Genomic DNA, 14,749 nt, shown 5'->3' on the forward strand with positions numbered 1-14,749 from the left:
GTTCAGCTGGCCTGGCCAAGCAAGGGAGACGAGCTGCTTGGTTCCTTGCCTGGCCATCCCCTGTCAAAACAGATGGATCAGAAGTCAGAAATCTATTTCTGAGAAAATAAATTAAAAATTGAGAAGCTAGTTGAGAATAGTTTTTTTTAGAATTGTTGTGCTATGAAACCAAAAATTTATTATAAAAATTAACAACTAAAATTTGAAATCAGCTTTAAAAAAACAGAAATAAAAATAAACAGGACCTAAGCCTGCTCAGGCTTTAAGAAGGGCAGTTGATCGAACTGAAACAACGATGAAGGGTACATATGCCTAGACTACCTAGGTTTGACTATTTCTTTATAATAGAAAGCCACTTAGTTCCTCATAGATTCATCTATTTTTTCCCTTCTTTCTTTAATACTGAAACCGGAACTTATATGTGCTGTTGCTGCAGTAATTGGAAAAGGGGTACTCGTTTCGGGGGGAAAGTCAGCTTTCATATCATATTCAAATATTTGTTGCAGGCATGTTGCACAAAACACAACAATATGAGTACAAATTATGGGAGAGAACAGAGAGACGCACTGCCCGTGTAACCTAAAATTTAGTGTAAACCGATGAAAACCGTTTGGTGTAATAATTGAAGTTACATCAAATTCCAAGCCTGCAGTATTCTTTAGATCTTCAACAATATAGTTAACTACTTAGATATAAAAATTATCTAGGTATCATATCACAATAGACAAACTGGATACAAAATTACCCATAAAAATTTAATATGGGGTATCATATACATCTTAAAATGCACTATAGGCTACACATTAATAGATAATTTATCTCTCTCCTTGCATTAAGTTCCTCATATTTTTGTATTCTTTTAGTTCCTCTTCTTTGATATTGGGAATTTGTTAGTACATATTGAACATGATTCTGACCTACATTACTAAGTTGTATAACAAACATCATAAATGGTACTGTCGAGGATAAATTCCTGACAATAATTTCAGAGCATGCTGAACAGTGCGTGCGCGATCGATATTACAGGTGTGCCTGTGGAATGTGTGTGTGTTTATTGCTCAAGAACACCAGAGTTATCCAGGTTTAACTCCATGTAGGGTAATAACCCTACATCATATATATTCTTCTCCGTCCTTCTTGTTTACAGAAGATATCCCTTTATATTTCAGAGGGGTAGAAGTTCTACAGACGGGCCCAACAAAAAGACATATGCCTGCCTAGAAAACCGAAATAAATAATCATTACAAGTATACATGCGTTATGCCTGCCCTGGGTACCTATGACACCCGTCCCGTCCATCGGCCGTACCCCTGTTTGTTGCGTCCGAAGTGTCTGGCTTGCACTGTCCTATCGCAGGTTTTCCACGCGCGCCTGTCGCGCCCCCTGTCATGTCTGCGAGCCTGTCCCACAACAATTAATGTTTACGGGACGGGATACGGTAACTCTGCGTCGGTCATGCCGTCTCAGCCGGAGTGAATTGCCTGGGGAAGAAAAACGGCGTAAGTAGCAACATTAAATGAGGTTTGACTGGGATAGACAAGTACCTGCCCCGCGACCAGTCCTTACTAGTCGCGGAGAATCCTGCGAAGGCCATGGTTGGTGCTGGCGTCGATTGGTTGTGCGGGGTTATGAGCCAAAGAACGAAAGTGGATATTACCAAAACTGACCGTTGCAGGCCATCCCGGTGGGGAGCCCCTATATTCTTTACATCGACAGCTACTCTGACGGTGACTTGGGTCGCGGAGGCACTGTTGCATAAGTCGACGCTAGCGGCGGTGAGCTCGTTTCTTCTAGACGGGGTCGAGGATGTCGCTGCCCTAGCGGTCCCTTGGATGCGGAGGCGTGGTTGCAGAAGTGGTCAGCCGTCGGTGAGCTCACCTCTACCAGACGGGTGGGGTATTTGTAGTGGCGGCGCGAGGGTTTCAAGTGAAACCGTATTCTTTGGAATTTTTTAATAATATTATTTTATTGAGAAATTACAAAAATAATAGCTAAATTTGTAAAACTACAAGAATAGTTACGTATCGGCACGTGAAGTACCGATAAGAGACATGTCGGTATCTCGTACGGTGGCAGCCTACGTGGTGGGCCCAGTTAGAGGGGAGTGCCATATAGGCTCTTCGTGCAGCGTAACGGTCTGTTGATATTCTGCATACCGACAGGTGACGCGTTATGACATGTCAGCACGTGGAATGTCGACACGTGCCATGTTAGACCTGCCGACATTCCGAATGCAGACATGTCTTTAATAATAGCCTGATCACCGCTTCCTCTTCTGTTCTTCGTCTTCCCATGCATGAGGTCGAGTAGAGAGCGGCGGCGGTGACTACGAGAGCGAGACGACGGCGGGCGGGAGTGGACCGGCGAGCGTCGGCCTGGCTTGGAGCGGTGGCGAGCAGTGGCCCGGCTTGGAGTGGCGATGAGTGGGCAGCCGGCAAAGCGTGGCGGTGAGCCACTCTGGCGAGCAACCCAATGACGACGGTGAGGAATTTTTCCTTTTTTATAATAACAATAGAAAAATAGTTAGAATAGAGTAGGAATAGGTAGAATAGAGTGAAAAAATTAGAATAGGTAGAAATATTGGGATACAATATTTAGAATAGAGTAGGAAAAATCTATAATAAAGTAAAAAATTAGAAAAGTTAGCATAGAAAATTTAGAATAGAGTTGACCTAGTTCAGAAATTTATAATAGCTAGAAAAGTTAGTATAGCACGGTAGAAAATTTAGTATATTTTGAAAATTTAGGTTAAAATAACTCGAGTAGTTCGGTAATGTAGAATAATTAGAAAAGTTTAAATATTTAGATAATTTAGAGTTAGAAAAACTTAGAAAATAGTTAGAGAATATCTCTGTAATATCTAGTTGCATGTAATTATAGATCCGGATGTACTTAGGGTGTGAGTTATGATATTAGAGTTAAAAGCGTGTGTATGTATATGGACCGATATTTGATGCACCTATACACAGTTGAGAGGCGTAAAAAAAAAGTGAAAAGAAAAATATGTCAGTCAGAGAATCACAAGCCCACCTCCTCATACCGTCCCCTCGTTTCACGGAGCTACGGTTGCTCGCTGCTCTCCCACTCCAACCATGGCCGCCGCCGCCACCGCCGTGCCGGCTTCCTCCCTCCTCCGCCTCCCCCCGTCGCCCTCCCTGTCTCCTCCGCTCTCCCCACCTTCCTCACCGGTTTCCCCGCAGCGCCCGAGGGCCCCGCGCAGGTGGCATCCCCTCTCCCTCTCCGCGAAGCCGCGCGCCTGCGCCTGCGCCGCCGGCTCCGACTCCTCCTCCAATTTCGGGTACGCAATTCCAATTGTACTGTCTGCTCCCATCACTCGGTCGGCTCTGCAGTGTTTTTTGCCCGACGCCGTCGCGTCCTTGTGCGATGCGTTCATGGATGGTGGTATGTGTGGTGTGTCGGATGATTGGGTTGGGTCATGTGGGCGGGGGCGGCGATGAGGTGTTCGACGAAACGCCTCTGACTGGTGTTCCTTTGCCTGAAGAACTAGATAGCTACTTAGCTGGAAAAAAAAAACACAATTAGAGGGCTAAAGGCTACATTGGGCCTTGCCACAAATGTGTTGCTGCTGAGTAAACGATGTTGTAGGAGGCATGCGTCCAGTGGAGAGGCTAGCGGTGATGCCTCGCGAGGGAGAGATGGGTTACCTTGGACAGTGGTGTGGTGTTTGACATAAAGCGCAATATTTGTGCAATATATTCGTGCTAGATGTTCCCAAATACATGTTCAATGCGACTTTTCTTTAGGATCTCAGGAGTCAGCAGCTTGCCTATTATTTTAATCGTATATTCGTATCTGCAGTCAATTTTATAGCACTTTCTTTGATGTTGATGACTTGAAGTAACTGTGGATTACCTTTAGTGATGCATCTCATGCCTTTTTTGTTGTTAGAAGTCAAGCATCACTGATGCCACCGTTCAGCTTTACGCTTGGCGAAGGTTCTTCTAGGTCCAAAAGGCCATATAGATGGCAAAGGGTATTGCTTAAAGTAAGTGGGGAAGCTCTGGCTGGAGATCACACAGAAAACATTGACCCAAATGTGAGGCTTCTTTTGGTGGAGTACCTTTGAATCCAAACAATTAATGTGCATAGGCCTTGTAATTTAATGTAACTATGTGGTATGTTGCAGATTACAATGGCAATTGCACGAGAGGTTGCTTCTGTTATCAGGCTAGGCGTAGAGGTATGTGATCACTAGCGCGTTTCATTTCTTTATTGGTTACTTCTTGGATTACCTGTTTCAAGATCGAGAATTAATGAAGTAAAATGCACATAGGTATATTTGATAGTAGACATTAATTAATTAAATGTTTAAATTGCGTTGCATTCCAAGCAAGTGATTTTGTGTTACGTACCTGTGTGTATGCGCGCATTCTTCTTGTCTTCTCTAGTATAATCATATGCTGTGCGTTAAGAATGTGAGAGCCCTTGCAGGTTGCTGTTGTTGTTGGTGGGGGCAATATCTTTCGTGGGGCCTCTTGGGCTGGATGTAGTGGGCTTGACCGCTCATCTGCGGATTACATCGGGTAAGATGTTCAATGCCTGATGCTGAGCCCATATCAACACATTTTGGTTGTAGCATGCTCTGCTATGTCATTAATATTAACTTACAAGCCACTTAAAATTTGGTAGAGTATTCAGCCGGAATAGTGCACTGAGTGGAAAACTAGAGATACTTTTAACAAACCTGCAATTTTATCAAAGCTCAAAATCAACTGTAATTTACTACTTATTCTCCATCCATAATATTTTGCGACTCTGGAGCTGATTTAGAAGTACATTTCTTGCAATAAGCAATCACATGATTTCTTACTCCAAAAAATAGTTAGACACTTTCTTACTTAATACAATGACGGGCAGTTCTCCTGCCGGTTCGAGAAAAAAAAAAGTTCAACACTGCATCTGATTATGTTTTCCTAATTCAGCATGTTGGCCACGGTGATGAATGCTATATTTCTTCAAGCAACAATGGAGAGCATTGGAATACCGACCCGTGTCCAAACTGCCTTCCGTATGTCAGAGGTTGCAGAACCATACATACGCCGAAGAGCTGTCAGGCATTTAGAGAAAGGAAGAGTTGTTATATTTGCTGCTGGAACAGGGAACCCATTCTTTACAACTGATACAGCTGCTGCTCTCCGATGTGCAGAAAGTGAGTTCGTCTTCTATTCTTCACTAATGAGCTGTTTTGATTTAAAAATCTAGAGAAATATGCTTGCACAGATGTATTTATTTCACTTTTGAAAATAGGTGCTTAAGCACTAGTTAGTTGCAGGTTATGGCACTCACTAGAACTCTCATAGCAACACTTTATGTTAGTTACCTAGCTTCTCTTGGTTTGTCTGATGATGAACGCATGAACATCCTGGTGCAAATTTGGTTATAAATGGAAGTGTGGATGGAACAGTTATGTCAGACAAATAATCTTGCACCTATTTTAAGCTGGTTTTCTGTCACCCAGCTCCAGAGTGCAGGGGACATATGCGAAAATTGTGTTAGGGTGTGCTCACTAACTCTGTTACGTATTTGAAATAATGAATCACAATGTGTGGTGCACCTGTAGAAACATGTTATCAATATCATGATGTGAGCTTGAAACTAGCTTCCTAGACTGCTCTGTTTCAGTGGAAGTTCTTTTGCTTCGTTTATTTTTTCACTGATCACATTTTCTGTTATTACACAAACAGTCAATGCAGAGGTAGTGCTTAAAGCAACAAATGTTGATGGTGTGTATGACGCGGACCCCAAGCTTAACCCAAATGCCCGCCTTCTTGAGACTGTGAGCTATCATGAAGTGACGTCAAGAGACCTTTCAGTAATGGATATGACTGCCATTACGCTATGCCAAGAAAACAACATTCCCGGTATGGATGCAATTAGTTTTGAGACCTTTTATTGTATTGTACTCCCTGTTTTAATTTGGTGCGTCATTGTGCAGTTGTCGTGTTTAACTTGCAAAAGCCTGGAAATATTGCAAAAGCTATTGTTGGTGAGAAGGTTGGAACCTTTATTGGCTGCACAAGAAATCAGGAACAAAACGGAAATGCACTGGGTTAAGAAAGAAGATTGGTTAACGAGGTGTGAGCTCAACAGCTGCACGAGTGTAGAGGTTTTGGGGGGCTGGGGGCTGGTGGTGGAATTAAACTAGATTAGCTATCAAAATTCCGTAGTTGTAACCTTCCAAGAAGAGACACTTGGACCAAAATTTTCCAGCCAAGTGGTGCTATGCTATGTACAATAGACTCGAGGACGACCTAATAAAAAGTAAATTTGTAGACGGATCGCTTGTGGTATGGATGGTGGCTGTACCTATATAAAGAACAATTTCACAGCTCCTGGTATTCGTGAGCGGCTGTAGAGGTGAGATTTCTAATCAATTTCCTCGCTGATGTCTCATTGCATATGCATATCATTGTTCCTGGGCAATACCTGATAAAAGCATTTACGATTCTGTTGCATTCTCGAACTGGTTGAAACCTGCAAGTTTACTAGTTGTAACTGGCACTTCTTGCTTTGGTATGATGAAATCTACCTAACAAGATGTGATGTGAGCAAGCAGTGTCAACCAGTCGAGCATGCCAGAGAAAAGATTTTTTTTTTTTTTTTTGCGGGAACATAGAAAAGATTTTTAAAAGCTACAGAAAAGGCGTTCCTAAAGAAGAAAGAAACACGAGAAATAAAAATAGCAACGGTCACCTCACTGGAGAGTGGAGAGTGGAGAGTGACTGGCAATATAATATAATATAACACGGTGGCCTTCCCGACACAGCTCCCGAAGCGAAGCGAGCCCCCACCTCCCTCGCCACGTCACCACCCCCTTCTTCTCTCGCACCCCACCTCCCCTTGCCCCCTCCTCCGCCGCCATGGGCCGCCGCGCGCCATCGTCGACGAGCTCGTCGGAGCTCCGGCGCAAGCGCACGGCGGCGCCTCCCCCCTCGCCCCCGACGCCCCGGCGCTTCTGCTCGATCTCCGACGTCATGCGCCGCTCCCTTCCCGTCGACGCGCCGCCCCCCGTCGCCCGCGCGCACGAGGCCATCTACGACAGAATTCTCTGCGACGTGTGCGGCTCCGGCGACCGTGACGAGGAGATGCTTCTCTGCGACGGCTGCGACCGAGGCCGCCACATCTTCTGCCTCCGCCCCATCGCCGCCAGGGTCCCGACCGGCCCCTGGTTCTGCCCCGCCTGCGCCCCGCCCGCCAAGCCCCTCAAAAGTGAGTCTTGCGAGGCGCCGCGCGAGCTCGATCTCGCCATTTCCATCCCCGCCATTGCTTTCTCTTCTCGCCTCTCGTACATTGTTGCTATCTCAATTATCACATTCTCACTGTTTTTCGTGGTGGATTCTGTTGTGGGGACTTTTAGGGTTTCCGATGAAGCAGACAAAGATCATTGATTTCTTCCGGATTCAGAAGGATGACCAGGATGTCGAGGCGGCAAAATGTAGGCTCTCCCAAGGTAATTCCGAGTAGGGGAGATCATGAAAAGTGCACATTGCATTTGTGTGCAATGTGAGGCCTTCTGTTTTCATTACATTGTTGGATGATCGATGAAACAGTGGCTAGGCTATTGGATTGGATTCTATTGTAGGTCTCAAGCTTTGGCAACTTCTGATTATCATGTAGCGTAACTAGTTTGGTAGTTCCGAGTAGGGGAGATCATGAAAAGTGCCCATTGCATTTGTGTGAAATGTGAGACCTTTTGTTTCCACTACATTGTTGCATGATCAATGAAACAGTCGCTAGGCTATTGGATTGGAATTGGATTCTATTGTAGGTCTCAAGCTTTGGCAACTTCTGATTATCATGTAGCGTAACTAGTTTGGTAGTTCCGAGTAGGGGAGATCATGAAAAGTGCCCATTGCATTTGTGTGAAATGTGAGGCCTTCTGTTTTCATTACATTGTTGGATGATCGATGAAACAGTGGCTAGGCTATTGGATTGGAATTGGATTCTATTGTAGGTCTCAAGCTTTGGCCACTTTTGATTATCATGTTGCGTAACTAGTTTATCTGAAGTGTGATAATTTTACAGGTCTGTCTGATGCACCCGTTAAGAGCTAGCAATAAAATTCCTGTTAGTGTGCCATTTATGTTTTTTTTTTTTTGTGATGCTCTATGTTTGATTCTCTAATTGTTTGGCTGCATTGTTGGACGGTTGATGCAGTAGTACCTGCAAATATCTGCAGCAAATTGGAATTTCTAGGCAATGAACAATACAGCAACCTTACAGGCTTACAATATGACGTATGCACTTGCATCACAACTAGAAATAGGCGGGAAAGCATTATTGAACAAACATGTAATCCATGTTAACTATGCATGCTTTCACAGTAGTAATGGCAGTGTGTGATTGAAACAAATTGTTTGACTCACTTTTTAGATCATTCAAGCTTGTACGGATTGATGGCTTCCGTTTGTGGTATATGTTGCATGTGTACCCTCTTGATTATCTTGGCTGCATTCATTTAGCCATAAAAATAGTTCCCGCTTTTCCATTAGAATCCATATTTGCTCTGGCCTTATTGCTGATCACTGGAATTTCTAGGCAATGAACAATACAGTACAATATGATGTATTCACTTGCATCACTGCTAGAGATAGGCGGGAAAGCATTATTGAACACAAAACATTTAATCCGTGTTAATTAGGCATGCTTTCATAGTAGTAATGCCAATGTGCAATTGAAACAAATCGCGCGACTCACTTTGTAGATCATTCAAGCTTATACGGATCGACCGACTTCCGTTTGGCAACTTCTGTTTATCATGTAGTGTAACTAGTTTATCTAAAATGTGATTATTTTACAGGTCTGGTGGACCCGTTCCCGTTAAGAGCTAGCAATGGCAAAAGTTTCTGTAGTATGTCACTTATGTTTTTTTTTTTGTGGCGATGCTCTATATTTGATTATCTAATTGTGTTTGGCTGCATGGTTGGAATGGTTGATGCAGCACTGCCTGCAAAAAGCTCTAGTGAATTGGAATGGCTAGGCAATCAACAATACAGTGGCCTTACAATATGACGTATTCACTTGCATCACAACTGGAGATAGGCGGGAAAGCATTATTGAACAAACATTTAATCTGTGTTGATTATGCATGCTTTCATAGTAGTAATGGCAATGTGTGTTTGAAACAAATCGTGTGACTCACTTTGTAGATCATTTAAGCTTGTACGGATTGGCCGACTTCCATTTGTGGGATATTTTGCACGTGTACCCTCTTGATTATCTTGGTTGCATTCATTTAGCTATAAAAATAGTTCCTGCCTTTCCATAAGAATCCATATTTGCACTTGTCTTATGCCTGCTGCCTCAGGAAAGTTAAGGGCATAGCACCTCAAGTAGTGCAAGTTTAGGATTAATGGTACATTTTAACACAAACTGAATTAGTATTGAATACAAATATGAATCAGATTGTGTATGAATCAGAAACAGATGCATTTGCTATGGACTTAATTCAAGTAACTTTTTTCATCTTGTTTAGATGCTCGGAGGCGAAGGAAGCGTTCACTCGTTATGCACAAGAAGAGGAGGAGGATACTGCCATTTGTCCCAACCAAAGATAGAGCTCAAAGGCTCAAACAAATGGCTTCTCTGGCCACTGCTTTGACATCTTCAAAAACGGAGTTCAGCAATGAGTTGACTTACATGCCTGGTATGGCCCCTAGATCTTCCAATCAGGCAAGATTGGAGGAAGGTGGTATGCAGGTTAGCAAATCTTCCACTCAAAATAATGTTACTGCCGTTGGACCTTTTGTTTGTTCTAATTTTGCACTCCTCGACTTTTAAGGTCCTTACCAAAGAGGATAAAGAAACCATAGGATTGTGCAGAACCATGCAACAAAGAGGAGAATGCCCTCCACTTCTTGTGGTTTTTGATTCCCGTGAAGGGTACTTTCTTGAACTCATGACACTCAGATATTTACTTTTGGGATATTTGTGTGTATAACATTGATACTTCGCAGTTTTGCTCACATGACATCCCATACTTGCTATTTGTGTGTATGCCATGGAATTTGTGTGTGTGCCACTGCCCTCGCCGTTCCAGTGGCACACACACAACTTCCAGTGGAGTGCACACAAATGGCGAGTTTTTGATGGCACATGAGCGAAACAGCGAACTCTCAGTGGCATAGACACAAATTTTCCTTTACTTTTTCAGTACATGGAAATGAAACTTAAGCATAGCTATTTCCAGTTTCACTGTGCAGGCTGATGCAGATATTAAGGATATGACTTTCATCGCTGAATATATCGGGGATGTTGATTATTTGGAGAACAGGGCAAATGACGATTGCGACTGTCTAATGACACTTCTGTTGACAGAAGATCCTTCCAAAAGGCTGGTTATTTGCCCTGACAAACATGGAAACATTTCTCGCTTCATTAATGGCATTAATAACCACACTCCGTAAGTCGCTGCTTTTCTATTCATAGAATCAGTTTTCAATTATTGTATTATGCTGTGATGCAATATGGAATCTATTTAGTTGCAGGAATATTTACTAATTCCAGCAATATTTATTTGCTATGGTTCCAAAAAAGATGCTTTCAACTAGCTGCTTGCTTGCCTGCTTTTATCCATAAGTAGAAAAAAGAAATGCTTTCGAATGGCACCGCAATGCCAAACGGAGCCTTAATTTTGGTAAAATGTGGTAGATGCACCTGTATGTTATGGTCAGCATTTGCATGCTGTCTATTTTCTGTGGCAATCTATTTTTATGCCTGCTGCCTTGCAGAATTTGTTGTAAATAATTCAATGGTCTCTCCTTAAAGAAAGGAAGTCCACTGTGTTCTAAGTTTGAAAGTGTAAAATTCTTGCAGGGATGGCAAGAAGAAGCAGAATGTTAAATGTGTCCGGTACGACATTGATGGGGAGAGCCATGTCTTGTTGGTTGCATGCCGTGATATAGCTTGTGGTGAAAAGCTATATTACGATTACAATGGATATGAGCATGCGTACCCTACTCATCATTTCCTCTAACTTAACCCAAATTTTTTTGACCTGCCCAATATTAAGGAATCTGGGCAAAATAGGGCTTATTGGCAATATTTCCAGCTTTGCCACCAAAATTTAATAATTTATATACTGTCTGATGGTACAAATGACAAATTTAATCAATTTTCAGAAGAGAAATTGATAGGTGCTGGTGACTGGTTGCGAAGTAATTATCTTCATTGAGTTAGTGGAGCCAAGAGGAATCTTCATTGTTCCTGCTCTCAAGATGCATCTTCTCATTCATATTCTTTTTTTTTATTATTCAGGGATTCACATCCCTTTTGTGAGAGTAAATATTTATGTGTCTATTTATAAGAATGTTGCAGTAGAGCTAACTGTTCCCGGTTAAAGGCACATTTCAAATGGATAGTAAAATTTTCTTCTCTTCCAAAGTGTGTGTTTGGCGTCGGTTGGGCTTTGTTGTGATTTTATTCCTTCCTGGTTGGAGAATAAGTGTTTGTTCTGGAGCAACTGCCACAGATGCGACTTGCTCGAGCACTCGATTTATTAGTACAGGTGAATATCAGTATGTGATGGAAGTGTGAAACAGACACACAAGGCAGGCCAAGATTGTTGAGGCAGGAAGAGGTACACACACACACACACACACGACACACTCGTGGACTTGACAGTCTGGAAAGCATCCGTCGCAGTTGTACAGATATCTATCTATTAACTGAAACCACCGTCAGCATCCCAATACACCATTGTGCTCAACATGATTGCCATCTCCATCACTTGATGCCACTCTTGCTACTATAAGGTCTCAGATTTCTCGGAACCAACAAAAAAAAATCCAGGTAAAGAGTAAAAGCGTATAAACACCCGTGTAACAAACTCGCAGACGTGATGACAAACTCTGGATCAATCTGAACCCCAAGCCTCATCACGCATAGCTTGTCGAGCCATGATTCGGTTCCTTCTCTCTTCCTCTTGTTTCTTCAGCTCATCCGAGCCAAAGTTTGTAAACTGCCTTAAACCCATCCCGTGAGCAATTAGCCTTTGAGCTGTTCTTGCAGATGTCTTTGGCCTTGGCTTGGGCGGTTCTAGGTCTGCAACGACAAAAGAACAACTTAGAAGACAGTACACAGTAAATTCTTAACAAGATCATAAGATTCAGAGATAATCCAAACAGCATGCAAATACATAAGATCAAGCAGAAAAGGAACATCACAAGACACAAGTTGTTACCTCCTCCATCTATTTTTGTCAATAGATCATCATCATCCTTCAATGGCCGCACTTTGTATCTTGGAGGTATGCAAGCTTGAGCCTCATTAGCTACAAATTAATTGGCAAGGATGCAGAGATCAGAATAGATGGAATAAAGCTACAAGAACAAGAATGGTGGATGGCTTGACAGTTCATATCATCAGCATAAAGTTCTAGGCCTAACAACAGTGAATAAGCATAAAATTTGGACAATTATCCATGGAACATAGAAAGATGTACATCCTTTTGTCTAAATTGAACTAAACAAAAACATTTCACTAAAGGCGTATAATCAATTTTGAACATATATCACGAGTTGACTAAGCAACTTGTAAGCTAATTGATAAAAGAAAACTGTGCTTTTGTGATGGAATTATGGAGAGGCCGCCTAACATTTTAGCCACAAGTTGTGTATTCCTTCTATCAGATAACTATGTTTGTCTAATCCATTATATTTGATGTCACAATTTGTTTCCAAGAGGGGCACAATGTGTTGTTGCCTCTCTCAGCAGATCATGCCATAAGGAACCATACACAAAGATTGTTAGAAATACTGTAAGAATCAAATTACCAGCTGATGGGGTCCGAAAGACTGCAAGCGCAGAAGTATCATTAACCCAGCGAATGGCAACTCCGTGGTCCCCAAACTTCTCAAAAATCCTTTCCAAATCAGTTGTGCGTGTGCTTGGTGAAAAGTCATAAAGAACAAGGGCATGCCTTGTCCCAAACTGTGTTGCAACTACAAAACCAAACCAAAGAACAAGTCCTTCATTTACTCACAATGAACAGGCTAACTATACAGATAAAGATGGATATCCTGAATACCTGTGCCAGCTCGCTCATTCGCGTGGCCCTTTGGTCCACTCTGAGTAGACTCCTTCTCATCCAAATCTCTTTCCAAACCACACTGGTCACTGTACAGAACACTCTTATCGTAAAGAAATGAACCCCTCCCCTTCCTTTTGGGTCCTGAAGATGGGGTGCTACTTTTCTCCAAAGAGCTACATGAAGACACCTTTGCTTCTTGCTCCAGGGAGGGCACTAGCGTCTCATCATGTGCACCACGATCTGCAATAGCCTCCCAATCTGCAAGCATCAAAGAAAGAATGCAAGATCTCAGAATTCTCAGTTTTGTCTGATTTGTGTCCAAGATAAATAGCTGGGGCACACTATAAAACAATACCATCCTCATCATCGTCATTCTTCTCATCCAAACTAGCTGATACTTCAGAATCCCTCGAAACCATGGCACTCTCTTGTGATAAAGATTTCTCTGCCGGCTCATGATCCCTTCAATGCACATTGTTAGGGGTAAAAACAAAAGTTAGTAAGGTGGCTCAAACAGTGGCGGACCCAGAACAAAAATGACCGAGTGTCCCACTTGTTAGGCTAGAGATCCGAGTGTCCCACTTGTTGGGCTACTGAGTGTCATATAGGCCTGGTATATATGATGGATCACTGGAAAACGAAAAATTAATCGGTGGCATATGCACCCTCCACCTATAATGTGGGTCCGCCCCTGTGCCCAAATAGGAGAATGTGCATGAAGCCAACTAACTAAGAGAGTCAAACTAGAACATAACCACGAAACCAGACATTAGTCTAGTTGATTCTAATGAATTTTGGGGATTAAACTAAGTAACAACCAAGACTAAACCTAATCACACAGAGAAATAATTAGGTAGTCAATTACCAACTAATAGACTAGAGACAATCTTCAGATGGTAAAGAGTAATGATCAATCCTTCCCGGTTTTACATCACATTCAAAATGTGTTATTCACCCAATGAACTAACAGCAACCCGCGAAGCGACAATCATTTCAACAAATTGCCCGAAGCAAAGGGCCCAAGCAAGAACTGCAAAAAGCAAGCAAGCGCAAAGATTCGGGTTAAAGGCAAGGGCAGGAAGGGGAGCAAACCCTAATGCCCCGGGGGCTGCGGCGCGGGATCGGAGGACGATGGCGCGGGCGCGGAGCTCGTCCGCGCGGAGAGTGTTGCCGCGGGAGGCGTGGAGTCCGGCGAGGTCGCCAAGCGCCGCGGCGAGGCGAAGGTGGCCGCCCGACGAAGGAGCGGAGGAGGCCGTGGAGAGGTTGGAGACGACGGACTCGAGGAGGGAGATGGCTCCGTGGACATCGCCGGCGTCAACCAGGTCGTCCACCTCCTCCGTCCAACGGGGGGCGTCCATAGCCATAGGTGGAGGTGGTTTGGAGTGGTTCGTCGCGCCGCCCTGGGTTCGGAGTTTGGACCAGGGGCACCAAACTAAATTCACGTATGCATTTCTCTTTTCTTAAGAGACCATACCAAATGGTTTTACCACCTGCTGATATCGTTTTGAGCAAATGAAGATCATCACTATATATATATGCCTGTCGATTCTAACTACCGGTGGCGATGATAAGTATTGGACGAGTACTTTTGGTACTAAGTTTAGTGAAGGATAAGTTAATAGATAGTATATGTGATAAGTTATTAGACGACTGTTTAATTATATTTATTGAGTGATATATTTTCTCAAAAGGTCAAGG

The 14,749-nt window shown here is 43.1% G+C and overlaps 3 protein-coding genes across 4 annotated transcripts; 2 read left to right on the top strand and 1 right to left on the bottom strand.

The window, feature by feature from the left end:
* Positions 1–2,995: 2,995 nt before the first annotated feature.
* Positions 2,996–6,295, top strand: LOC133929337 (uridylate kinase PUMPKIN, chloroplastic-like). Of its 2 annotated transcripts, none has more exons than XM_062376065.1 (7): positions 2,996–3,298; positions 3,913–4,057; positions 4,148–4,201; positions 4,453–4,544; positions 4,944–5,170; positions 5,706–5,882; positions 5,957–6,295. In XM_062376065.1, exons 1-7 carry the CDS (start codon positions 3,093–3,095, stop codon positions 6,073–6,075), a joined length of 1,020 nt encoding a protein of 339 aa, XP_062232049.1. In that variant the 5' UTR covers positions 2,996–3,092; the 3' UTR covers positions 6,076–6,295. The 2 variants fall into 2 exon arrangements, with proteins under 2 accessions (XP_062232049.1, XP_062232041.1); XM_062376057.1 differs by having other exon boundaries at positions 2,997–3,298; positions 3,910–4,057.
* A 138-nt stretch (positions 6,296–6,433) lies between these two features.
* Positions 6,434–11,394, top strand: LOC133929319 (probable Histone-lysine N-methyltransferase ATXR5). The gene is made up of 6 exons (XM_062376032.1): positions 6,434–7,230; positions 7,379–7,471; positions 9,497–9,720; positions 9,803–9,903; positions 10,211–10,423; positions 10,837–11,394. Exons 1-6 carry the CDS (start codon positions 6,882–6,884, stop codon positions 10,994–10,996), a joined length of 1,140 nt encoding a protein of 379 aa, XP_062232016.1. The 5' UTR covers positions 6,434–6,881; the 3' UTR covers positions 10,997–11,394.
* A 167-nt stretch (positions 11,395–11,561) lies between these two features.
* Positions 11,562–14,527, bottom strand: LOC133929327 (uncharacterized). The gene is made up of 6 exons (XM_062376044.1): positions 14,144–14,527; positions 13,407–13,513; positions 13,049–13,309; positions 12,795–12,962; positions 12,203–12,292; positions 11,562–12,063 (listed from the first exon to the last, which is right to left on the bottom strand). Exons 1-6 carry the CDS (start codon positions 14,413–14,415, stop codon positions 11,876–11,878), a joined length of 1,086 nt encoding a protein of 361 aa, XP_062232028.1. The 5' UTR covers positions 14,416–14,527; the 3' UTR covers positions 11,562–11,875.
* Between the last annotated feature and the right edge of the window lie 222 nt (positions 14,528–14,749).

The sequence above is a fragment of the Phragmites australis genome, chromosome 1 (genome assembly GCF_958298935.1).
Source record: "Phragmites australis chromosome 1, lpPhrAust1.1, whole genome shotgun sequence".
Classification (NCBI taxonomy): domain Eukaryota; kingdom Viridiplantae; phylum Streptophyta; class Magnoliopsida; order Poales; family Poaceae; genus Phragmites; species Phragmites australis.

Bases quoted from the DNA above. Each gene is read 5' to 3' on its own strand.
- LOC133929337 (XM_062376057.1), top strand. From the start codon at position 3,093: ATGGCCGCCGCCGCCACCGCCGTGCCGGCTTCCTCCCTCCTCCGCCTC. The intron at 4,058-4,147 runs GTGAGGCTTCTT...GGTATGTTGCAG, and splicing joins CAGAAAACATTGACCCAAAT to ATTACAATGGCAATTGCACG. The intron at 4,202-4,452 runs GTATGTGATCAC...GAGCCCTTGCAG, and splicing joins TTATCAGGCTAGGCGTAGAG to GTTGCTGTTGTTGTTGGTGG.
- LOC133929319 (XM_062376032.1), top strand. From the start codon at position 6,882: ATGGGCCGCCGCGCGCCATCGTCGACGAGCTCGTCGGAGCTCCGGCGC. The intron at 7,472-9,496 runs GTAATTCCGAGT...CATCTTGTTTAG, and splicing joins AAAATGTAGGCTCTCCCAAG to ATGCTCGGAGGCGAAGGAAG. The intron at 10,424-10,836 runs GTAAGTCGCTGC...AAATTCTTGCAG, and splicing joins GGCATTAATAACCACACTCC to GGATGGCAAGAAGAAGCAGA.
- LOC133929327 (XM_062376044.1), bottom strand. From the start codon at position 14,415: ATGGCTATGGACGCCCCCCGTTGGACGGAGGAGGTGGACGACCTGGTT. The intron at 13,310-13,406 runs GTATTGTTTTAT...TGATGCTTGCAG, and splicing joins GAATGACGATGATGAGGATG to ATTGGGAGGCTATTGCAGAT. The intron at 12,963-13,048 runs GTATTCAGGATA...TTGGTTTTGTAG, and splicing joins GAATGAGCGAGCTGGCACAG to TTGCAACACAGTTTGGGACA.